Raw genomic sequence first — 26,914 nt, forward strand, 5'->3', positions numbered from 1 at the left:
TCTTCACACAATTCTCCTAACTGACATTCAGCTTGGCAAAGCAGTTCATTTCACATTCAAAATGCACTACAACTACTAAAACACTTTATTCAGGTCTCAAATAAACTCATTCTTCCAGAACACTAGCAGGGGTTGACAGTCGACAAACACACTTTGTCACCCACAAAACAATGACCTAAAAAACACTAACAACATGTAGCATTACACAGTGTTTTCTTGTGTAAAACAAGGACATACCTCTGTTTATAATTGCAATATATGTTACTGGAATGAATCAGACACGATGCAGAATTTATCAATTTTTGTTTTTTTGCACTAAGTAATTCCAAAATAGAATAATTTGTATACACACCATCCACTGATACAGATACAATAGTAATGCTAATCTACTCGGTCTTCTCCATTTGGCCACAGGTTCTCATCCCCATCACATATGTCATCTAGGGCAATACGCCTAGGAAAGAAGTAGCTCTGATCTCATCTGAGACTACAGCTCTTGATCTTCCTCTTATTCTTCTTCCACCGCGCATACGTATTCCTCGCCCCCTCCCAGCCACTCTTCTTCCTCTTTCAGCCACTTCTCCATTTCAGGCTGGGTCCATATTTACATCAAAAAAACATATTTTGTAATGAAATCGAAAGCGTAACACCTGTGTAGATGTTCATCTACAATGAGAATCGGCTGTGGCTGGTTAAACTGCATTTTTAGATTTAAAATATGTTTCAAAACAATATTGCTGATGAATTTTGCGGTCTTATTCAGTTTTGCATTGTGTTATTGTTTTGAACATAAGTTTAACAGTTTTGAGAACAGTATGTAAGCGTGTGCAAAATGTCCTGCACGTACAAAGATTTTTGGCAGTTGTGTCTGAGTGAGAAAAGAATTCATGAAATTTGAGAGATGTAGTCATTGAATGCATTTTGTGCCAAAACGATGATAATTTATCCCCAGTTTAGCCCAAATGGACTTCTGTTGTGCTCACTGTGTGAAGAGTTTTGCAAAAGTGACCTAAGTCTTGAGAAATGTGTCCTAGCGTCTGTAAAAAACTGTAAACCATCAGCCTTTGGTGAGCAGTGGGCAGCCATTAAGTTGTTTTTCTGATCCATTTTGCACTCTGTAATGGATCAGGCACTGAGCTAGAATGAGACGTTTTCAGTATGAACTGGCACAATACAGACACGAGCCAATGCTGAAGTAAGATGCAACTTTGAGTTGTCAAGAAACGTGTTTGTCTCCTGCAGGCAGCTCCCAACATCCTCTAAATCATCTCATTCACCCACATTCTCTTTTATTATATCTATTATAACTCTTAAACTGAGATGTTGTTTTTTCAGAATCTGAAATCAATCATTACAGCGAACCGTGAAAGTAACTGAGAGCATCTATAAAAAATATACCAATGAAATGATATTTAAAGGCGTGTAAATGTAAAGACATCAGTTTTAAGGGTGATGATAACTGATAACACCTCACATTTTAATAACAAAATGCTGTTATTTCAACATCAAAAACATTAACGTGGAAGCATGAATAATTCTAAAGTGTTTTGGGACGATAATATAAAAATTAGCTGTGGCAGCCAGGGCCACTGTGGTGATGATTTCAAAAGCAAATTTAATTTTTCATCTTCTGTCTCTGGTGCTTTTTTCTTTCTTTCTCTCAGCCTCTCTTTTATGTCTCTGCTCATGAGTCATTTCTTTCCCAACCTAAAATGCTTGCAATTTCTTTCTTACTTTTTTCTTCCTTTCAGTAAAACATGCATTGGGTGATAGCTTTTCAGTATTTCCTCCTACTTTTTACATACATGTTACTCTCCTCAGTGGTGGAAGTGTGTTGATGTGTTTAAGGTCCAGTGGTAGTGCTGTCAGCAACGTGTGCTGTATGTTGGACATGTTGGGAAACGGTGAAATGAGGTGACTCTGGAGAAAAGAGAGGAAAAGAGAGACAGAGAGGAGGAGGTTCATTGATCTTGTCCTGAGAGAATTCCTGACTCAGGCAAACCTTTCTGTCCCTGGTGAGTGGTGATTCTCCAGCTCAGTGTGAGATATGAGTAGCACAGAGTTCAGAGCTCCTCGAACATTATGCAGAACTTTAGGTGTTAATGCAGCTCTGTGTGTTTGTGTGTGTCCGTGTGAGACATATCAATTTGCAGTGTTCAGTAGACATTTAGGGAGCCAGTACAGATATGCTGACTGTTCTTGTGTGGCCCAAGTACAGACTGGGACTAAAACTGGGACCTCCCAGCCCCAGACCCACCACAAGGACAATCAAACAGCTACTAGCAGGGTTGGCCGGTCAATAGCAGACAATACTTTACTATACTATGCTGGTCATCTGATCTAATCAAGGGCTAGGACAGCCAAAAAAAAAATGTCATGTTGTGATGGCTCGGCCTCAAAACCTTTCTCTTCATTCTCTTTTAGCTTTCTTTTAGTCTCTAAATTTTCGCAAATAAATTATTATGTTAGTTCTCCCTGCTGTTGGCTGTTAGCTGGCTGTCACTTTAATGGTTGATGAAATAGTGATGGGAATTCCCGGCTCATTTTAGTGAGCCAGATCATTTGGCTCACAAGAAGAGAACTGGTTGCCAAATGGGGACCATTCATTTTAGCACTTCTGACTTTTATAATTCAGCATAATTTAGGCCTGTTTTGAGCTGTGATTAGTACACTGCTCTCCGTAATTATTGGCACTCCTGGTTAAGATGTGTTAAAAGCCTTAAAAGAAATTCAATTGCTATTGCAGAAGCATACTCTCACACTGAAAATGTAGAATAATATAAGTTTCAGCTCAAGTGAATTTTAAGGGGGAAAATGACCTGACTAAAAAATAATTCTTTTTCATACATCACCTGTTCCACAATTATTGCCACTCCTAACAATTTCTAGGACGTATGTGTAATTAAAGTATTCCTACAGTAGTTTGCTATCTACCAACAAGTTGTTTGGGAGGCATGCATCACTCACAATCATAAAGCGGCACCGGGGCTTCATCTGGGACCGTGTGCTTTGGTCAGATGAGACTAAGATAGAGCTTTTTGGCAACAAACACTCTTAAGTGGGTCTGGTGGAACAAAAAAGATGAGTATGTAGAAAAGCACCTCATGCCCACTCTGAGGTATGGTGGAGGATGGGTGATGCTGTGGGCCTGTTTCTCTTCCAGAGACCCTCAGAACCTTGTTAGGCTGCATGGCAACATGAATGCAGATTCATTGTAAACATTGGTGTGCGTGCATGTGTGTTTGTGCATGTGGGTGCATCGTGAAGACAGCTCACAGACAGTCACATTTGAGGAAATAAAGTTTAATGTGCAGTGGCAGTTAGGTTAATTAATTATCCCCCTCTTCCCATACTGCTTTCTGCTGCCTGTGAAGTTAAGTGATTGTCATTGTGAAACACTGCAGCACAGCACACAGTGCCACAATGAAATGTGTCCTCTGCTTTTATCCATCACCCTTGGTGAGAAGTGTGCAGCCATGACAGGCGCCCAGGGAGCAGTGTGTGGGGACTGTACTTTGCTTGGTGGCACCTCAGTGGCACCTTGGCGGATCGTGACTAGGCCACCACTGCCCCCGGTCAAAGCGGCCGATTTCTCTTCTCAGGAACACCCTGAGGTGTGATGAGACACAAACATCACAGGTAATCTCTGCATTTTCCTGGAGATTTGCTCTGTGTGGTGGAATGGAGAAGCAGAGGAGGATTTTCCACATCAGCTAATAAAGGAACAGAGGAGCTCTAATCAGCAGAAACACATGGGAGGAGCAAAACATGCAAGATTGACAGAGGAAGAAAAAGAAGGCCATCTTCTCTTTGATGCTCTTTTATCAACTGTTCACTGGAGATTGGCTTGTCTAGCTCTTATCACACAAACTTCTTGAGGAGAACCAACAGAAAAGGATTTTGGGAGACTGGAGCTTCATCAGATTTTAGCCACATCCCTGACATTCTGATACACTTCTTAAGAAGCAAAGACTTTTTTGGCCCAATCTTATGCCCACAGTTTCAGGCGATATAATGGTTAAAAAGTGCAACATTAAACAATTGTCCTAAAACTGTAGTGCTTTGGCTGTAAGTAGATGTGTCTCATGAAGGTAGAAACCAGTGTTCCTGGGGTTTAATTACTGTGCTTTATAGTTAAAACTAAACATTTTGTTTATACCAGTTACTTTTATTTAACTGGGACACTTTATTTCACTGGGATTTCTCTTGCAAAAAATTAGTACTGTAATTTCAACGTAATTTGACATTAACAGTGATTAGCACTGCTGCAGAAATGGACTGAGATAATAATCAAATAATCTGATTTCACTGCACATGTGACTTTCATGTCTGTGTAAGGACCCACCTTCCATGTGATCCTTAACTGGTTCAGTAAATGTCAATCAAAGTAGCTCTCATGAATGTGTAGTTTTTTGTTGCTGCAGTATAACACTACAAAATTGTTCACAGCCCCTACATGCCTCCATCTCTTCTGGATTCTCTCAGATACCTTTTCCACCTTTGAACAAATTATGAACATCAGCTATCATCCCCGGTTACAGACTCTGATCTATTGCTGTCACGTTCCAGTCTAGGGGTTAAGGGACACGAATAGGGACACGAATAGGGAGTGGGGAACCTAGGAACCATTTGACCCATCACCTTTGGTGAGCAGTGTGTGGGCACCATGCTTTGTTCAGTGGCACCTCAGGTGCACCTTGGCGTATCTGATTTAAAACCAGCAACCTCCCATTTACAGGTATGTTTCCTTACCTGCATGGCCACCACTGCCCAGACAAAAACACAGACTATAACCAAACAGGAGGACACTACACACAGAAGTGGGAGAAAATTTACAACAGAGGGGTACTCTACTAGGGAAGGGCTCACCACAACAATACAGACCAAGACACAAACTTTACAACTCCAAACTGTAGGGCACACACAACCCCACCCACCTGCCTCAGACAACATAGGGATGTAACAATTGCTCTTGGCCACATAATTGAATGTTGAGAAGAAATGAGGACTGGTTTAAAAGTGAAAGATGAGGTGAAAAAGTGAAGAGCATGTATGTGGGGATCAGATTCTCGTTTGGTTGAGGATGGTGTTACCCAGTATTTCTATGTATAATTAATAATGAATACTTATAGAAGCATTATGGCTTAGAGGGCAAAGCAGGCACTGAGCAAATGACAATGACAATCACTTCACTCTTACTTTCAACATTAAAATGTGATAGTTATGAGCAGTGTTGGGGAGTAACTTAATACATGTACCAGCGTTACGTATTTAGAATGCAAAATATGAGTAACTGTATTTCGTAACAGTTACTGTTTAAATTAGTGATAATCAGAATACATTTACTTTGTTGAAATAAATGGATTATACGGCGGGTTTTTCCTGTTTGATATGTTAGGCTATCCAATCTCTATGCCCTTTCTAATTTTGGTAATTCCACGCAGCGCGGACCACGCATAACACAGGTGTTCTGTCGAAAATGCTGCCTATCGAGTTGTGCTACCTAGCGGATCTGCCTCCAGTCCCTCAAGTTTGTGCTCTGTTTCAGCACCCATAAATCCATGCTAACCAAGAAATTGTAAATAAATATGATTTAATTCACTATTACACCATGATCTTTATACTCTTACAGTGCATATGGACTGAGTATTGGTGCCATTATCGGAAATACACAAATTTAAATGGAACCCTATACGGTAGCACCGACAAAGCAGCATAAATCGTCAGAACACTGGAAACCCAAACAAAACACGCAATAATGTAAAGGTCCTGTTAACGTTGGTGGACCCGGAGCCAGCACAACAGAGCCAGCAGTGGACGGGCAGGAATGCATTTCTTACTTGGAAATTCCGACACCACTTCAAATTTAAAGAAGAAAGGGATGGGCGAATCTGATCATGAAATGCAAACACTGTTTGCCAGCAACCAAGCTGCTCTCAGCGTCAAAGGTCATTGGGAAGAGGGTCATTGAAAAGGATTTTTCCTTGTGCAAAGCTACTTTTTATTTTAACTAAGTGATGGAATATGTTGGTGACCATAACAGTAAATACTTTTCAATGGCATATTTTATGTTTGTCTAATACTCTTCCACTTTTCAGCTTTATAAATAAAGAAATGGTTAAGGAAAAAAAGGGCTTTTTATTAACTGTGATTACTACATTCATGTAAAAAAAGCATGACAATATATTAAGTAATCCAAAGTATTCAGAATACGTTTGAGTAACTTAACAGAATACGTTACAAACTACATTTTGGGGCATGTATTCTGTAATCTGTAACGAAATACATTTTTAAAGTAACCTTCCTAACACTGGTTATGAGACGATTTAGAGATTATTGTTGATGATGGTTCTGTGCCATGTACAATGATGATGTGTGTGTTTGTGTGTGTGTGTGCACATATGTGAATGTATGTTTTCTAGTCATATAGATGTCCCCAAAAGTATAGAAAACCAGAATTGGTAGAAATAACTTTCAAAATTCAAAATAAATAATAAATATGGTAGCACACATGAAATCTCAGAGTGTGTGAATAAGTCTTGCTACTGATGCTCATCTATCCCCCAACCCCCCTCACTCTCTCGCTTCAGGCTTTGACTTTTAACACTGTATGCACCCTTGCTACCTGTTGCCATGCCAACGCCATAATCTTGTTATGTTGTATATCATGAGGTTTGCAGACTGATGGGACTCATTATACAATACAAATACCCTTCCAGTCTATGTTTGCAAATTCAGATCGTGCTTCATCTTACAAATACTCATCTCTGAGAACGGCTTGTAATTCGGGGAAAGACCCTTTCTTAGCGCCTGCACTCGTTCATTTTCAGCTCTGTCCTCCATGTGGGTTTTGTGCCCATGGGACAGGCTGCATCGTTGCTTTTCCAATTACACTGTAAGCGAACACACAGCCTCACAGTTGTCATTATGTCTATTCATGCAGCCTTTGTGTTTTTTAATAAAGGGCGATGCTCTTATGAGGGAGCGGAATGTTTTTTTTTTTTTTTTTTTTGCTTTTGTGATGATCACTACATTTCCTGTACTTGTTGTGAATGTAACTGGTGGAGGTCTATTAACTGCAAAACTGAAGTGTTCTCTCGTGTTCACTAAAACCCACAAATTTTGTAGGGCCAGTCAGGTCCACGATCATTTCTGGTGAACACCAGAGACATTTCAGCCTGCACACCCATGCGTGCATGTAGATTTGCCAGTGCACCGAGGCGAGTAACAGAGAAGAAAAAAATTAACATTCTCTGTTATTGCCGGTCAGTGCTTTAAATGTACATCACCAGTTCGAACCACTTCGGACCACTGCCTTCACTTACAAAGACCTGAAGGATGCAACTTTCATTGGTAAAGGACAGTGATGTTCATCATCTGAGATGGGTGGAAGTCTTGATTGGCACAATATCCGAGGGAGGATACAGAAAATAAAAAACTAAATTTGCAGTGTACATGGTCAACCATGCTGAATGGGCTGAAGCCATGAATACAGAATGGATTTAATTACTCTGAGGCCACAGGGCATACCATTTAATTGATGAGAAGATGAATGGGTGGAGAAATGGAGAAAGAGCAAATTTGAGATTATATAACAAGTCAAGTTTAATGTGTGTTCAGTATCTAATTCCTCATTGTGTGTGTGTTTGTGTGTTTCTGAGTTTATATAACCTCACCCTTTCCAGTTAGCTCCCAAAACTGCTTTCATCTTGTTCTCTCCACCCACTTCTAATCCTTAATGTCTCCTTTCATTCATGCTTCACTCTGTCTGTGTCTGTCTGCTTGCATGGCTTCTTTCATCCTTCCACACACATGCTCCTCAACACATGTGCACCAGCACATGAGCATGCGTTGGTTGCTGCAGTGAACCACACTGTTTCCACCTGACTGTAGTGATCTGAACCTTCAGTAAAAATAGCCTCACTGTGCTTCTTTCTCCCACACCCTTCCTCCTCTCTCTCCTTCTCATACTGCGAGTTAACACGTGAGTAGACATTCGGATTGAGCAGAGGTTGTGCAGTCCAACAACAGTATATAAAATCTTTTGCATTGTTTTTTCATTGTCTTTTGTAAAGAACAGTTTTTCCTGCCAATGTCCTGCTAAGATTTTTGGTTTCCACACATAGCTTTTTGAATGTGCAATATAGGATGTATTGACTAATAATTAAGCATCCAGAACTCAATCACACACACAAAAACACACACAGTCAGGTTTGTGTCAGGGACAACCATCACAGTCAGGGACAACCATCTCTGCAGCAATCCACCAATCAAGCCTGTATGGTCGAGTGGAAAGACAAAAGCCAATCTTCAGTAAAAGGCACATGGCAGCCCTCCTGGCAGGCACTTGAAGGATTCTCAGACCATGAGAAACAAAATTCTCTGAACAGATGAGACAAAGATTGAACTCTATGGTGTCACATTTGTGGCAAACCAGGTACCGCTCATCACTAGGACACTACATACCTACAGTGAAGCATGGTGGTGGCAGCATCATGCTGTGTGTATGTTTTTCAGCTGCAGGAAAAGATGTACAGAGACATCCTGGATGAAAACCCGCTCCAGAGAGCTCTTGAACTCAGACTGGTGCGACAGTTCATCTTTCAGCAGAACACCAACCCTAAGCACACAGCCAAGATGTCAAAGGAGTGGCTTCAGGACAGCTCTGAATGTCCTTGAGTGGCCCAGCCAGAACCCAGACTTGAATTTGAACATGGGTGGTAGTAACCTAGTGAGTAACACACTCGCCTATGAAACAGAAGACCCAGGTTCAAATCCCACCTACTATCATTGTGTCCTTGAGCAAGACACTTAACCCTAATTTGCTCCAGGGGGACTGTCCCTGTAACTACTGATTGTAAGTCTCTCTGGATAAGGGCGTCTGATAAATGCTGTAATTGTAAATGTGGAAAGATTTTAAAATGTCTTCCCATCCAACCTGATGGAGCTTGAGAGGTGCTGCAAAGAGGAACAGGCCAAACTGGCCAAGGATAGGTGGGCCAAGCTTGTGGCATCATATTAAAAAATACTTGAGAGTGTAATTGATGCCAAAAGTGCACTGACAAAGTTTTGAGCAAATGCTTAATTACATGTGATAGTTTTTTTTTTTTTTTTTTTGTAACCTTAAGTTAACTTTTTTTTTTCATGGTGTCATTATGGGTTGTTGTGTGGAGAATTCTGTGGGAAAAAAATGATGCACTGTGAATACTTTCCGGATGCACTGTACAGTTGATGTGCCTGTCGCTGCGGTGGGCTGGAGCCCTGCCCTGAGTGAGTCACATGATGGGCTCTGGCAGGAATAGACAGAGTGAGAGTGAGTGACTAAACCTGTGATCATATGTAAAAAAAGGTAATATCCATTTATGCTTAGAGATATTAGCTGTATTCTGTAGTTTTAATGGAGTGAAGCATCACTTCTCTGTTTCTTTCCATCCCATCTGTAACTGGAGAGGTGTAGCTGGTATCTAGCAGCTCTAACCTTGATCTTCCCTCTTCTCTCCTTTTTTCCTCCAACTGTTCCACTCTCTTCCCTCATTGTAATTTCCTCTGCTTCCCTCTGTCTTTCTCTGCCCTGCAGGAAGTTTTTGGAAGTGAAGATCATTGACGATGAGGAATATGAAAAAAATAAGACCTTCACTATCCAGCTGGGAGAGCCGGTGCTGCTGGAGATCGGCCAGAAACACGGTGGGCAGACACACTGGTGCATTGGGATAACTGGCCCTGTAGAAACACTGATCATAAGGGTGTGTGTGTGTCTTAAGTAAAAAGATTTAATTATATTAAATTAAAAATTAAAAACAAAACACATGCGAGGCAGAGAACATCAACTTTGGGCTGTATGTTTGTTTATGAATGTGTGTGTGATTTATGTCTGTGGAAGTCACAAAAATGATTGTGCCAATATCTAGCAGATGGGTTGCAGCTGAGTGTAATAATCATATATTAAAACATATTAAGAACTTTTTCTGTAGCATATTTTAAGCTTCCTTTTCCTCAAATTACAACTACACACTCATTGCACCAATTGCCAGCCTGTGAATAAACTGATGAACTGTTTTATTTCTTATTTGTTTAATGTGGGTAGAGATTTGTATATTATTATATTCGGGGGAGTTTCCATGTGAGCTTCTGGATTCTGGATTCCTGTTTGCTTTGGCCAATGCGCCTTGTTTCTTCTTATTTATATTAAATTGCTTTTGAGCAGGTCAACCATTTGTTCCTCCTCTCCATCTCCATCCACGCCATCTCTGTGACTGTCAGCGGTTTTTCTGTTAAACTGTGAAGCTGTGTTTGCATGATGATGCTTGAAATGCATGCATGAATAGAAGCAGTTATCTAACCACACATGAATCAGCGGAGGTTTGTCAGGGCATCTACTGCCCCTCACCTCACAGACTGATTTATGCTTTCACGCAGGTTTAACAAAACTGCAAAGAGAGTAGGATGCAAATGTCAAATGTATTAGAAAAATAAAATAATGGAACAGCTGTTACAGCTGTAGAAACAGAAAACTGTGACTTTCAATGAAAATCAGCTAAGCATGGACTGTGAGTAATACAGAGACAGAAACCAGAACCGTGACTCAAATGTCTTTTTCCAGAATTCTGCTATTGTTGCAAAGCCTTTCAGTCATGAACATTGTGTGCTGAAATTATGTTTGTGCTTATTTTTAAACGGTTGTAGTGACTAATATTTAACAGATGTGCCTTTCTACACAAATCACTAAAATCTGAGTTCCTGGATGGGCAACTGAGATTAAACAGGCGTGAAGAAGTGTCCAATTTTTCAGATCTAAACAAACCTGGAAAGAAAACATGAGTTTGGCACGGTGGCTTCATGCACGTTAAGGGGATTTTGTTGAATAGAACTGGTGGAGAGGTCTAAAGCACCTGGAAACAGAATACTGATGGAGAGGTCCAAAGCACCTTAAGAAGCGTGTGTTTTCAGGATGCTCCCAGTAGAATTTAAAGCCCAGACAACATTGTTATCCAGCCCTGAGGTTGCAGACAATAGGTGTTTATCTGGAGCTGAGGGCAGTTGAGCGGGAACGTAATTGTAATGCTGAATGCGGTAACTTCATATCAGAGCTGAACAAAATTGGGTTTGTTCTGGAGGACAACATAGCCTGTATGGGGCACCTGGGTGCAGTGGGTTTGTGTTGGAATGAAACATCTGTAGTTCTTGTAAATGCAGTTGGTTAGGAAGCAGATTTAACACATAAACAACCCACATAAGCGTAGCTGGATTGTGCATGCAAATGTATCATCCAGTTCCCTTTTTCCCTGGCACCTTCTTGCAGTCACATATCATCCATGTGAATGTGCTTCAGACTATTTCTTAATATGATTTTAAAGATTTTTACAAACACTTATAGGGTAAGTGACCATTGATTCTTATGGATACCAGATACTCAGGCTGCACAAATTTGCATGAAATTTGCCATTTGCAGTATGTTCCTCTCTGGTCTCATTATCAGTATTCTAATTAGGGATGACATGAAAGTCCACATATTGCCTTGTCTTAATGTAGTAAAGTAGTAATGTAGTAAAATCTTTGTGTAATACATAGCCATAGACATGTGTAGCTATGTGTTTTACACAATATTGAGAAAGAAATAGTTAGTGTGTTGAAATGTTTGGCTGGCAGTAAATCTGCAGCATGTGGCACAGGCCTAGGAGATTTGTTAAGGTCAAACTTGGTTAACCACATTGCTGCAGCAAAGTGTTTGTCCTCAGCAAACACAACTGTCTTGCCAATATGCTGAATGTAGAAATTATGTATTATGGACTACAACATTTGACAGTACAGGAGGTTCTATTAGAACCCATTAGAACTCAATTGAAGAGGTAGGACCGAACATGGTAGAACATGTGCAGAGCAGAATACACTTTTACATCACACCTTGTATTAATTACACCCCCTGAGAGTACTCATTTACCCCCTCTTGTGTCACTCTATTCAATATGCTGTGTTATTGTAGGAAACCATTACCACCCTTTACATTGTCATTAAAGAAGTAGAAAACTTTTCTTCAGATAATTTCCCTTCGTGCATCTGCTTTGCACCTGTGCTGTTTCAGCAGGATGAATAGGTCCTAATAAAGCTCTGCTGCTTCAGCTTAGCTGTAGTTTCCAAAGGAAAAAGTTGACTCAAGCACAATGTGTTAATCAAGTGGCTCTTGAGTATTAATAACTCTGACGTGGATACAGTACCAAAAACTGCAGACATAATACAGCCATAATCATATAGGTAATAGTAATTTAGCTGTTGGCAGGCTGCAGTATCAGTTAATCATTAAATCAGTATGTCTGCGAGAGTCTCTGAGACATATGGGAGCCCATATGTGAGGCAGTGGTTGAGTCCACTGAATAAAAGTGGTATGATGTGACCTGCATGTGACCTATTCATATTCCCAAGGTCACCTGGAATGTCAGCATGCAAATAAACAAATGTCCCTACTATCCTACTAGAGTTTAAACAATTTCTTTACATTTTTCTATAAATATAAATGAATCTCAGGTGACTCGAATGACAATAAGCCACTGGTGGGGGCAGAAGAAGAGGAAGTTGCGAAGATGGGCTGTCCCAGTCTGGGAGAACACACCAAACTGGAAGTGGTGATTGAGGAGTCCTATGAGTTCAAGGTACCCTATGACACACACACACACACACACACACACACACACACACACACACACACACACACACACACACACACCTGACATCTAAACCTTCCATGAAAATAAATAAGACATCTAAACCTTCCAGGAAATAAATAAGAATGTAAATGTAAATATATGTAACATATATTTCATGTTTGTGCATTTTTTTCAATAACAATATATTTAGAGGTGGGGTTGAAATACAATGGATGTTTAAATTTTTGTAATTATTTCTGTGGAAGTGTGGAAGTTCTTGATTTTGATTTGCAGTGATGACATGCTGTGAGTTCAAATGAAGATTGACAGGTAGTCCATTTGTTTGTGTGTGTGAATATGTAGAGCACAGTGGATAAGCTGATCAAGAAGACTAACCTGGCGCTGGTGGTGGGAAGCAGCAGCTGGAGGGAGCAGTTTGTGAGTGCGGTGACTGTCAGCGCTGGTGAGTGTGTGTTGAGGCCTTACAGATCAAGTTATAAACCTGTAATGAGCTTCAGGTACTTCTGGTTTCTATCTTCTCATCTTGGGATAGGGAGTAGCCTGTGGAGATCTGGGTAAGTTGGAGCAGAATTGTCTTTAGGCCAAAGCCCAACCAACCAAGTCTCATGACCCACTTATGATCCTCAACTGCCTCCAGCCTTTCAGTCATCTAATTACTAACATCTATGGGTTGTGTAAGACTTCTGCATCATATTCCATGGCACCATCATCTCTTCAAATAAAAAAATTATACACAAATAGTTCCAAGACACAAGAAAGCATATATTATGAAGCATATCACCTATCATCTATCTATTTTAGGTGATGACGATGAAGAGGAGAGTGGTGAGGAGCGCCTTCCTTCCTGCTTTGACTACATCATGCACTTCCTCACCGTCTTCTGGAAGGTTCTATTTGCCTTTGTTCCCCCGACTGAGTACTGGAATGGCTGGGCCTGCTTCATCGTGTCTATCTCTCTCATCGGCGTCCTCACAGCCGTCACAGGAGACCTGGCCTCCCACTTCGGCTGCACTGTGGGGCTGAAGGACTCTGTCACTGCTGTCATATTTGTGGCTCTGGGGACATCTGTGCCAGGTAGGCTTTTGTTTCTAGTCTTGAGTTGACTATATGTATGTATCTCTGGAATACCTCTTAATGAAAAGTGAAAAGACAAAAGAGATGTCAGTTTTCCACAAAATGCAGAAACATAGAACTCCTAAAAGCAGAACAAGCGATGTAGTTTGTTCATGTTTGATCACTAATATGGTGTAAATGGGTGGAACTTTTTTGTAGATACTGCTGTGTGAGTTCTTCAGTGTTGTGCATGTCTGTGAGTTTCCAGATCAGAGTAAAATCACCACAGACAATGTTTAAAAGGCACAGACCATTATTTATTACTTCAGTCCAGTTAAATCAGGGAATTCCTAAAAATGCATAAGTAAAAAATTCCCCATCTATTATGGATTTTTATCCCGTTCATAACATTTTGGTTCATGGTGGCTCATTATTATGTGGTAATAAGGCTCTTGAGATTCTGTCCACAAGTAATATGTATACAAACAGCTGGAAGTGAAAGTAAAGTGATTATCATTGTCAAACATTGATAATCAGCACACGGTGACACTATGAAATGTGTCCTCTGCTTTTAACCATTGCCCTTGGTGAGCAGTGGGCAGCCATGAAAGGCCCCCGGGGAGCAGTGGCACCTCAGTCGGACCTCACTGGCACCTTAGTGGTTCAGAACTTGAACCAGCAACCCTCTGATATCATGTCTGTTTCCTTACTCACTAGGCCACCACTGCCCGTGTTTCCTTGTTTGGTAGCCAGGCCCCAGTTTTTTGGGAAGCTTGTGTGCCTTTTAGCGCATGATGTTTTAAATGAATTAATCGATGGTAACTTGAAAGCACGTTGTAAGTCGGTCTGGAAAAGGGTGTCTGCCAAATGCTTTAAATGTAAATATAAATGTAATGAATAGTGTAAAGCTTGTAATAATGGCCTGGTCTCTAATAATAACCCGGTAGTGCTGATGTGGGCTTGCTGTGTTGACCTTTTGATGTTTATCTGTTTTGATATGAATGTAGCACCTGGTATATAGTATGAATTACATCTTAAAAATGTGTTGCTCTGACTATACTTCAGGGTACTTAAGGTATAGAGAAGAGTTATCTGTTCTCTAGTAATTATAAGATGATTAGCTCAGACGTTAGCTCCTCCATTTTACTCAAATAGTTATTTTTTTTATGAATTATCATAATTTCATAAATGTGAACCCTATCATTTTCGGTATATGTAAAAGGTCAACACCTAATTGTACAAAATAAATACTATAATGTGGTCACCAAAAATGTTGAAGGAAAAACTTACATACTCTTACTAGCATTAATAACAACAACAATGATAATAATAATAATTTTATTATCTGTCTCTCAGACACCTTTGCCAGTAAGGTGGCAGCCATACAGGACCAGTATGCTGATGCCTCCATTGGCAACGTGACGGGCAGCAATGCTGTCAATGTCTTCCTGGGCATCGGTGTGGCGTGGACCATAGCTGCTGTGTACTGGCACAGCAAGGGCAAGTCCTTCGAGGTGCAAGCTGGCTCCCTGGCCTTCTCTGTCACCCTCTTCACCATCTTGGCACTGCTGTGCGTGGTGGTGCTGCTGTATCGCCGACGGCCATCGGTGTCAGGGGCCGAGCTGGGAGGACCGAGGACCGCCAAGTTGTTGACCTCACTGCTCTTCATCTCCCTCTGGTTCATCTACATTCTTCTTGCATCACTGGAGGCCTACTGCCACGTACCGGGCTTCTGAGACTGAGCGAGAAAGTGTGAGCAAGAATGGAAGAGAGAGAGAGAGAATTAGGAAAAAATGTAAAGAAATCAAGGAGAAATTGGGAAATATTTAATGAAATACAAAGATGTGTGAGGAAAAAGTAGGTGAGGAAACAGCTTTCTTGTAAAGATGAAGAAAAAACAAAACAGCATTTCTCTCTCTCTCTCTTTCTCTCCCTCTGCCTGTTTGTGTCTGTCAGTATTTTGGTGAAGTGTTTACATGAGTTGTCACTCTGAACTGATTGTGCCATGGTTGGCATGATGCTGTGGTACACTGGACTCGTGCTGGAGATCTCGGCCAAACGCCGCCTTTCCGCTGTTTACACGCTGAGGTCGCCTCTGCTGTCGGGCTCTACCTGGAAACCTCGCCCTCCGACCTCCTGTTTCCTCGCGCCTCACAATAATCTTTCACACCGTCATCACAAAAACTCAGCGTTCCAAACTCTTCCTCTGCACATTTCTGAGAAGCCTGGAATGTTCTTCCCAAGAATTCCACTTCACTGCATCAAAGGCCTACAGCTGAAGACCCTGCACGGTCATAAATAAACTCGCCACAACCTTCAGCCTTCAGGCTACCTGACCATTCTTTCTATCCACAAGCTCCCGCTCTCCCTTAAGTGAAACACTAAACATTCCTACCTGTTCCTTTTTTATGCTCAACGGTCAAGTGCTTGTCTTGTGGACTTTTTTTTATAATATTGTGTTTGGACGAATCTGAACTGATGAGTAGGAACTGCAATGAGAAAGTCTTCATTCCTACCTTCTTGCATGCTAAAACCACATTAGTGGGATAAGATGAGAGGAGACCTAAAGGCATGCTGGGATGGTGAAGTGAACCGCGAGCCTAAGAGGTTGGTCTTTATTACTCAGATAATTATTGCTGTTAATTATCTATATATATAGTCTATGTGATGGATTATTGTGTGTGTGTGTGTGTGTGTGAGAGAGAGAGAGACGGAGAGAGATGCCGTGAGAAACGTGGTGTGTGTGTTTTTTGTGTACTCGAGCGAGAGAGGTAGACTGAGAACTGAGAATGTTTTTAGATTCATATTGTAAGTAGCACATGTTCGCACAATGTGACTGATGTTCTGGAACAAAAGCCTAGCACAGTAAATACTGGCTATCACTGCCTAAAACACACACACACTGTGGAGCACTAGTCTTTTTCCCGCTGCCACGATGTTCCCAAGATTTTCTGTCAGGCTTCCAAAAGCGCCTCTGGCGCTATGGAGTTAGTGTTCTGAGTTAGTGTTCTCACTGGGAATCTGGGAATTCTGACATCAAGTAAAATGACACAGTTGGTCTATACGTTGTTTGGTGCGACCTGCTGTGTAGATCTGTGTATTAGTGTGTGTGTGTGTGAGAGAGAGAGGGAGATTAGTTTAGTAGGACTGTAGATTATGAAATATTCTTTATGTATTATTGCTTCATAAATAACATTGCTTCAAGAACTACACGGATGTACATGAAAAATGTGTGTATGTGTGTATGTTATTATATTTATTTGGTTTAATCATCTCTAAAGCAGTGTGACAGTTTACAGCTTGGAACTCCCAAGTTAACAGTGTAGTCTTTTTTTTATGGTTCATGGACCTGGTATGAACTCTCATTCACTCCATGTGAGAACCAAGAGTATATGTCATATACTCTCAATATATATGATCAATAATATATAATAAAAAAAATCAATAAGTAAATTGGAAAGAAAAAGAATTTTTTTTTAGTTAAATAATCCTTATTGCTGAATACCGAACCAGTCAGTCGCTTGTCCTGTAATGTGGTACAAAGATAGGAGCAAGCTTTACTCCTGTGTTCTTTTTTATTACTGTAGCATTCTGTTAATGCTCTGATGTTTGGCTGTTATCGAGGTGAAACTGGATCTTAAAATCAAATTTAGTTGCATTTACAGTCCATCCTTATTTGTACAATGCAGCGCATGCTATCAACATGGTTTCTTAGCAACAATTGATGACCCCAGACACAGATAACTATTGAATGAACAATCTAGACAGTGTTTCAGCTCCTTTTCCTTGGGTTCTGGGACATCCCAAAGTTAGCTTGATTAACAAAGATGCAGATTTCATGAGTTTATTGTTTTGCTCCACCCACTGTTTCCATCTGGTTCCAAACTGGTTCCAAACTGAGACCTGGTGCAGCTCCAGCGGCTGTAATAGTTAAACAGAGTAGACTGGTTGCCTTCAGGCATGTGCCATTTCTTTCTTTCTTTCTTTCTTTCTTCATCTCCATAATTCGTCTCTGCCTCACCCACTGCAGGCAGCTCCGCAAGTTACATAACTGCTTACTAGTTGTTGATCAAGCTTTGTAAGTTGTGTTTATTTCTACCTGAACCATCTGCTGCTGCACTCTGGGATACCTGCAGTAGGAGGGTGAGGCTGCACCTTCTGCTGCTGACATCCCTTTGGAAGCTCTGCTGGATGAGAGAAAACATGTTGGCTCTTCTTAACTGGGTCAAGCAGTCGGATTAATCAAATTGGCATTCAATGTGTAACAGTATCATAAGTACGTTCAACTTTGAGAGGTTGAAGTTAGATGTGTCTTGAGGTTAGTCTTTCCCTGCATTCAGCTGAAGACCACAAATTAACCCCATTTACCAGAAGCTCAGGGTCTACTGAGCAACAGAAGATATGATGAAATAAAATTTGCCTTCATGCTGTGGAAGGCAGACCGTTTCAAGGCTGGGATTAACAGCGCAGATCAGAAGACTTTTTGAAGGAACCTACAGAAGATCCCAAACCTGTTGTTTTGCCATGCTCTGCTTTTTCATTCCTGACAAACATGACCTAACTGGACTTTTTTTTTTTTATGTAAAGAAATTTGTGGGCAGAGCCCCGGTTTACGTAGGTGATACGCCTTTCAGCGTATGAGTATTTATACACGCGTTAGATATACACTATTATAATCAGGCTTGAGAAAGTGCGCACGTCGAGTATTTTTAGTGCTTCTTGTTGCTAGGAGACATGTGAGCTAGTCATTGTCTCTCTGTCACAGCGTTGTCTGGTGTCAGTGGGCGAACTGGTGAAACTGGGGGGATGGCTACTTAGGTGTAATTTCCTTTTAAGGTCACTGTCATCACTCATCACTCACTACAAAGAGGGGTAATGAACTTTAGGTGCCATCTAATTAAAAAGAAAGAAATAATGGGTCGCCCCTTTGACAGTTAGACACGTTTATCGTGAAGTGATGTCTCACAGGTTAACTGTTGGACGTCCTCCTCGCTCACCTGTAGAGTGGGCGTGGCCCCCTCTCCTGGCTATTTTGAGAGTGATCTCAGGCTTGGTCAACAGCTTTTAGCTGCGGCCGCTGAAGCTTGGGTTCTACACAAACATTTTTCCCCCAAATCATCGGTCCAAAAGGTGCTGACTGTAAATTTCCAAAGAAACCAGGAGATAAAGGAGGTAAAGTTTCTAGAAAGTGCTAATGAAAAGGTGCATAAAGGCTGGGGAGACTGGGCTCGTGCTTCAGGGTGCACATGTCCCATTCACTGCTGGAGACATTTTCATGCATGTGGTGATGAGAAGGTATGGACGAGTGGGAAATTTCTTTGGGGAGAAGGTGGGGGTGTCAGATGTGGTCAGATGAGTGTATGAGTGTGTATGCTGTCTGTATGAGGAGATTAATGCTCGTTTGTTGACGTTTTTACCCTCATTATATTCAGTGGTGTACCAGACGGGAGGTTGCAAACTACCAACGACACACACACACACACACACACATCCTCAAAGTCTCTCTGAAGTGACATGTTACAGTACATAAACATCAGAGGAGAGATTTCCTTCAGCAAAACTGGTTCACGTCCCGCCCCAACCCTCATACATTTTTTATAAAATAAAACCAACAACCACAGATACACGTAGGGCAGTGTGACACACATACTCCGTACCCCCGTGCATCAGCATTGTGAGCAAGAGCAGGCACAAATTTACATATAAACACACATACATATATACATACGTGGACAGCCAGAGGAGCTGAATACACATTTCGTGTAGCAGCACTGGCTCTGTTTCTGAGAAGGCTTGAAGCAAAGCACGTGGAAAACATCAGGCTGCACCCATACAGCACGGAATCCTGCTGCTCCACAAGTCCGCCACTTGCATGCGTATCATTCCGGCGTGCTAGACGGCTTGTGTCGGTGTGATAAGCGCAGTCGGTGTTCGTCGCTAAAACAGGTACCGTTCTCGTGTGGTGGTCCATGACTGAAGCATGTGGACCTGTCTTCTTCTTTTTCTCTGGTGTCGTTGCCTTTGTCCAATGGGGGTGTGTTTGGGTTTTATATGTTGAATTTGATAATTAAAATTGTTTTTTTTTTTATTATTACCAAGAGTGTAATTAATGTGTATAATCTCTCTGCCACTATCATGGACTTCATTAACTAAAGCTCCAAAAAAATTACAACATTGTGCACAAAACATGAGCCTACTGAATCACAGAGGGTGTAAAGTTTCTTTAGCCTGTAAATGCATGTGTGTGAATGTGAGGACAAGAGAAGTGTTTGTGTCTTTGAATTCATTTCAATCTTCTGTGTTTTTCTTTTTCTTTTGAGTGTGTGTGATGTTGGAATATTTTACCTGAAGATTTTAGAACTATGACTTGTTTGTAATGAATAATTGTTTGTCCCCTATTTTATTTATTGGATACTGTATTAAAAGTTGAAATAGTATATTACCATGACGCCATTATTTGTGATTATTGCTGCTACTGTTCGAATTAATTAATTTTTATGAAATGTTGGGGAAATTAAATTAAACAATTAAGCAAAACAGACACACACACACACACACAAATCGAGGCTTTTGGGTGAGGCATTGTCCCCAGTCTGTGCTTTGACATTCCTGTGTCTTCTCTGAGTTTGACAAGAAAAACAAGAAGTTTTAATGACGTGAAATACACGCCTGATTGGCCAGAGACTTGCACGTCTCTCCCAGCGCCGTTTGACAGATGGCTCCCGACTTGGTCCCATTCCCCTACAGACCGCAGAGCCGCACGATAGTGCACAACAGTCATTAGAGGTGGAGAGGGAGCGGCGCGAGGAGGCGACTGAGGGAGACAGCGGAAAACGCGGCCTTCGGAGACGAAGCAAAGATGTCCTTGATTTAATTATAGGGAAACACCTCAGCCAGGATGTGACAGGAGGAATATGAGATGTGGGTTTGATGTAAATTTCCTTTGCCACACACCACTGACGACGCGCCCAGAGGAAAACGCCGCGGCTGGTGATTATTAAATAAAAAAGAAAAAAGTAATAACCAACAGAATGTTTGTCTTTTTATCCTTTGAAAAACATTCTCTCAAATTATACTGGCGTCTAATCTCATACACATGGGTATGTGCAGAAAGTATGTGAAATACGAGAAATAAAACACAGAAAGGGTTAGGGGGGGTGGGCCTTCGAAGAGACTTTTAGCTGGATAGCTGGATATAGAGCTTCACTATTTGCAAAGCGAGTAAAAGGTAAAAATCTTGTGTGAGATGCCAGGTCTGCAGGTGGAACCGAGGTGGTATGAGGTTGTCAGCATGCCCCTGTTAACGTGACGATGACAGATAAACGTCTTTTCATGCAGGACATTGAATCCGGAGCTTTGGAGACCACTGGAATGAGAAGTGATGAGAGTAAAAAGCTACTGAAGTGTTATACATAAGTGAGTCATTCTATTTATTTCTGGTGCTGTGTGCCATAACTCTTCCTGCCCCCTGGTTTATTTTATTTGTCTGTTTTAAGCATTGTTGTCTCTCATGTGATCACTGATATAGGTTTAGTTATGTGTCACAAAAAAATCACCAATCATCACCAGTCACCATCGATGCAATAGTGCAGGTCCAAGTTAAAACACCAAGGTTATAGTATTTTGTACCGTTACAGAGTGCCGTAGTTTTCCAAACATTTATTTTCCATCACACTAAGAGCACTATTTTCAAAGAACTATAATAACCTTATTTTATGGACATCAAGTATGTCCATACACAAATAAAAAAGAATCTAGTAAGAATCTAGAATCTTGCCAGTTATCTTGAAGACATGCTGCCCTTTTTATTGGAATGTAATTATTTCTGTCACCCAGATCATTATGGTATTCTTATAGACTTTGTTTCAAATGGGAGGAGAATGAGAATAAACGAGAACTGGGTTATTCAATACCTACTCCCTACAAGAATTTTCCCCAAATTTGCCATATAATAATATAATTTCTCCTCATAATAAAACATTTTCATGGTGTTGTTAGCAGACGTGACAAACACAACCTCCGTTATAGCCTTGGGACAGGGTTTGCTACCAAGACAAACATGCAGACAGATTATTGGTGCTTTTATAAGGATGTGAGGGCGATCTGGCTGTGACATCTGTCACCCCATTGATTGGTAGAATTAAGCTGATCTGGTGAGCTAGGCGGGTGTCCTTCCCGAAGCCCTGCACTCAGTGGAAGAGGATGAGCTCTCCGGAAGATTTATTTAGACAGTGGGTGCCTAGCGGGTAAGGAAGTGAACTCTTAAACTGAAAGGTTGCAGGTTCAAATCCCAAAACGCCATGGTGCCAGAGGTCCCCTTGAGTAAGGTAAAGTCCCCACACACCTTTCGCACACTGCTCCCTCATAGGACTTGCTGTATATCACAATGACAAAACAACACACTTTCACATGAATACGATATTCCTGAACGTATTGAAAACAGAGCTCTTCAGCCTTCCGCCTTTCCGCAGTCTTTAAGGATGCTAGTGTCACATTGCCATGAACAAGACACATTTCTAGCACTAAAGAAACCTATGACAAGTAGAATTGACATCCATAAGTCAGGAATTATGTCTTGTCGAAATGGTTGTGTGTGGTTTTGCCAGATGCTGTAACCTGTATATGATTCTGTATGAACCCAGCATCCAATTTCTGGAGAGAGGAATTACATACATGCATTACATACATATCTTGGAACATTTCCCAAAACCGTCTCTCTGACCCTGTCTAAAAACCGTCTGAAGCTCTCACTTCAGTGATAATGTTTTTTATTATTGGTCAAGTCAAGTTTATTTCTAGAGTTCCACTGCACCAAAGTGCTGTGCAACATATAAATGGACTTATGAGTCTACACAATACATACAAAATATAAAAAATACATGGAGAGTAGTAACTTTAAAAGTCTGGGAAGTTTTAAGCCTAGATGTAAAAGCAGAGGTAGTGGGAGCAAATTTAATATTGGGTGGTAACTGATTCCACAGGTGGAGTGCAGGAATGGCAAAGGTTCTCGCTCCCTTCTGCTTAAGGTGAGATCGGGGGATGTGGCTGTCAAAGATCTCTGGGTTGGCTGAAGATGAACAAGATCTGTTATGTATGGTGGGGCATGTCCACCAAAACCATCAACAAAATTTTAAACTGTTTTCTAAAATGTACTGGCAACCAGTGTAGGAAAGTCACAGTTATGTAATATTAATACGATAGTTTCCCAACGTGCTGTACAATAAAAAAAACAACAACAATAAAAATAAATAAATAAATAATAAAGAAAAATTACAGAAAAGATATATAGAAATCACTGAGGTATGGAGGTAAAGATAAGCAACCAATGCAAATAAGCCAATATGGGTGATTAAAAGTGAAGCCAACAATACCAGACAATTACAACGAGATGGAGCCAAGGATGACCTTTTCCCTAAAGCAAAGACCTGGCTTCCCCTTTGCAAGTACTCAGAGTTGAAATAAGCATGTTTTTACCATGACATGGTAGGTAAATCATCAACATAGCTGTGAAACAAGATGCCATATTTAAAAAATTAACCCAAAGGGAGCATATAAAATGAGTAAAGTACAGGGCCACTTATATGAGAGAAGCACTTTAGAAGATAATCACCCAACCAAACTGTAAAAGCGCTGTCACTCAATGCAGATGCATTAATTGCCAGTGTGCTCAAATGAGAAAGAATACCATATGAAAAACAACACAATGCCTTAAGGGAACTAAAATGGCTGAATTTCCTGAATCACTGATGAATTAAAGGCCATTTACATTTGGCAAAAGTGCAGTTTCGGTGCTGCAATATACTTTAAAGGTCCCAGAGAATTTCCAGAGCAGAAGCTTTTTAGTTCCGTCATGTGAACCTCTAAAGAATCAGTTATTTTTTCGGAAAAAAGGCAGACATGACTTCTTGTCAAACATTGTGGATGGTGAATGGTGTTGATGACAACATTTCCGCAAATGTCCCATCGGTGACTGTTTTGGAATATTGCATTTACATTTATCAGACTTTCACTGGTCTCATCAATACCTCGAGGTCACCCCATTTGATTACGATTATCAATGCCTCAATATCAATGCATCGCGATGCATCACATACATTTTTTACATTTTTTAACATGATGTTACTCAAATTCAAGAGTTAAGGTCTCGTACCCCTGTGTGGACGCTTTGATTTGCTACAATATCTCGCTCACCGTATAGTATATAACAGTCGTATATACTGGTAGTTCTCCTTTAACTGCACACCTTGCTTCACCAGAGTTTCCTCCACTACATGAATCAAACCTGTTACAACCAGAAGCCACAAACACCAGAAAAACTGCTGGTTCAGATGTGTGTGGGCTCATTGGAAGAAAATCTAAAGCGACTTTCAGACCGTACGTGGCAGTACTGCTCTCGCCATGGGGCTCAGCACAAAAAAATATGCATGGTTTTTTTAAACTCCCGGTAAGATGATAATTTTGTGATGTGGATCTCTGGACACTCAGAGACTGTTAGGATCAGCTTTTCGTCCATTCCCGCTTCGTGTGTGTGTTTCGGAGTGGCAGGAAGAACACTCACCCGCTTTGATTCTATTGGTTGCGCAAAAATACATCACAAATTTCCGCAGTGCGAGAACAAGGTCACTGAGTGCAGCGCTGCGCAGTAATGGAATTACTACGACCCGGAGCGGCGCTGTACTCAGATCAGGCCACCACAGTCACTACTGGCTCTACTTTTTAACAAGAATTTTTATGCTGCTGTCAGGAAATCACAAAGCGTCATTATGATGGAATGTTCTTCACTGCATCGATGTAGAATAGTCCATTTGTGCATCGTGATTCATTGATTATATGATTAATTTCAACACCCCTAATCCAGAGTGATTCACAATCAGTAGCTACAGGGACAGTCCCCCTAGAGCAATTTAGGGTTAAGATATTGAGATATTGGACATGAAGCTGGTGAACATAGTGTTACCCACTAGGCCACTACCACCCCTTTAATAGACAATTCACACATCTCCACAGTGTCAAATACATCCTTCAGCAGACAGGATGGAACAATGTCAAACTGGCAATTTTAGGGTTTCGACTTCATGACTACTGTAGCCAGAAAGGAAAGCAACACAGGCCCGAAGCGACCGAGAACAGCGGGATGAAATGATCTGAGGCAGGAGGGACGATTTGTGACCTAATCCCAGCAATCCCTGAGACTCTACTAGAGGAGCAGCACAAAGAGGATTAACAACTGAATTCAAATGCACAGTCTGAGAGATATATTATCAGAAAAATATATTGTTTTTGTTTTCATGACAAGTTCACAGCGCACAAAAAAGGACAGCTAGTCCTTTTCCCATTTTTCTTCTGCTTTCTTACAGACAATCTTAAGTGCTCTGGAATTTTTATTCAGTGTTGAAGTTTAAGACTTTAAGAGGGCCAACAGAATTAAGGACGTCTGAGCAAGTGGATTTAAACAGAGAAAGCAGATAGCCAGTAGTCCAGTTGTCAATAAGACATGATTATTAGATGTTGTAGGTTATAGAGAAACATTCACATGTAACTGTATAGACACATGACATCTCAAATATAAAAGCCATATTTTCATAATTCTTAAGATCACAGATCTCAACATCACTAAGTGACCAAATCCAGTGTGACCTTGTACATGTGTATGCATTAAAATCTCCCAGGATTACAACAGTGTCATATATAAACATAAGCATAATATAAGCATAATTTCTGCCAAGAATTAAAAAATCTTTTTTTACTTGTATTTTCCAGTGGTTTGTGGACAGCAGTGGAGCAGGCAGTTCAAAGCTGGATTAGAAATCAGCTGTAAATTGCCTGCAGTAGAAATGTTTTTTAAATAAATATATATGGTTTTTATCTATTCATCACTCATCAATATGAATTGCCAGCAATATGCATTTTGTGGGTACGATGTAGTCTGATCGCATTTCAGTCTGACAGGAGTGGAACTGCCTGTACAGAAGCTCGTACAAAAAGCCTGGAGAACAAGTCAAAAAGTGCGAAACCGCCTGAGGCACAGTGGTGGTGGTGGGGGGTGCTGCAGGGAATGACTGACATGAACAATCACCACATTTCTGAGCTCAAGCTTATTTCCCATGAGGCCACTGAACTGGGCAGAAGGGGAGCTCCCTCAGTGAGCATCAGATATCCACAATACGGCCAAAATTCTATTGTTGAAGTTCTGCCTGACCTAGAAATCAATCTTAGAAGAAACAAATGTGATATGTAAATTGTAAATGAGAAATGGTAATAACTGAGAACTTATGTAAAAATAACTCATGGGTACAAGATGTAATAAATTAACATAATTATTCAGTTGAGATGATATTCTGCTCAGTGTATTGTATCAGTGTGCTGATCTTTAAATTAAACCCAGTTCATAAGATGGGATTTGATTTTCCAAACTCAATTACAGGATTTTAAAAGATAACAAATTATGGAAGTAAAATACTGACTTGCACAACAAGTACAAAGGATTTTGAACCTGTGTGGAAAACATAATTCCTTGATTTCATTTTGAAATAATTCTGTCACTCTGTTATGTCTGTACATATTATTACATTTTATTCAGTTATTATCATTGACTTATTTTGTGTCTACATACAGTACAGGCCAAATGTTTGGACACACCTTCTCATTCAATGTGTTTTCTTTATTTTCATGACCATTTACGTTGGTAGATTCTCACTGAAGGTATCAAAACTATGAATGAACACATGTGGAGTCCGGTGACTGTGGAGGTCAGGTCTCCACTTTTTGTTAAGTACATAACTCCACATGTGTTCATTCATAGTTTTGATGCCTTCAGTGATAATCTACCAATGTAAATGGTCATGAGAATAAAGAAAACACATTGAATGAGAAGGTGTGTCCAAGCTTTTGGCCTATGTGTAATAAAAACAATAAAACCCTCTCCTTTTTGGGTTTGCAGGGTTAGGAACCTGTGCTGGAATTCTGTGCATGTGGAATATTTACTGTGGCTAGCAACGCAAAACATCTCGGCTTTATTTACCTGCTTCCAGTTCTGCACATGAAAGAGATTTGTGGACAATTTGCCCTCAGATACTTCTACTGCTGCCTCGGTGATGTTGGAAAATGGTCAAAAAGCAAATGTTGCAGAGGGCATCTGCTAGATGACAAATACGACAATTACTGCCATCACACCTGACTCGGCTGAAATGAGAGCGCGCCCA

General features: G+C 40.7%; 1 protein-coding gene across 1 annotated transcript in view; it reads left to right on the forward strand.

The window, feature by feature from the left end:
• slc8a4a (solute carrier family 8 member 4a) overlaps positions 1-20,154 on the forward strand; it is a 54,470-nt gene extending 34,316 nt beyond the window's left edge. Inside the window, exons 5-9 of the mRNA XM_028984193.1 lie at positions 9,578-9,684; positions 12,520-12,644; positions 13,002-13,101; positions 13,461-13,733; positions 15,069-20,154. Coding sequence (XP_028840026.1) covers positions 9,578-9,684; positions 12,520-12,644; positions 13,002-13,101; positions 13,461-13,733; positions 15,069-15,448 — 985 coding nt within the window. The 3' untranslated portion in view covers positions 15,449-20,154. The remainder of the gene's footprint in view (positions 1-9,577; positions 9,685-12,519; positions 12,645-13,001; positions 13,102-13,460; positions 13,734-15,068) is intronic.
• The last annotated feature ends 6,760 nt before the right edge of the window (positions 20,155-26,914 follow it).

The sequence above is a fragment of the Denticeps clupeoides genome, chromosome 6 (genome assembly GCF_900700375.1).
Source record: "Denticeps clupeoides chromosome 6, fDenClu1.1, whole genome shotgun sequence".
NCBI lineage: Eukaryota > Metazoa > Chordata > Actinopteri > Clupeiformes > Denticipitidae > Denticeps > Denticeps clupeoides.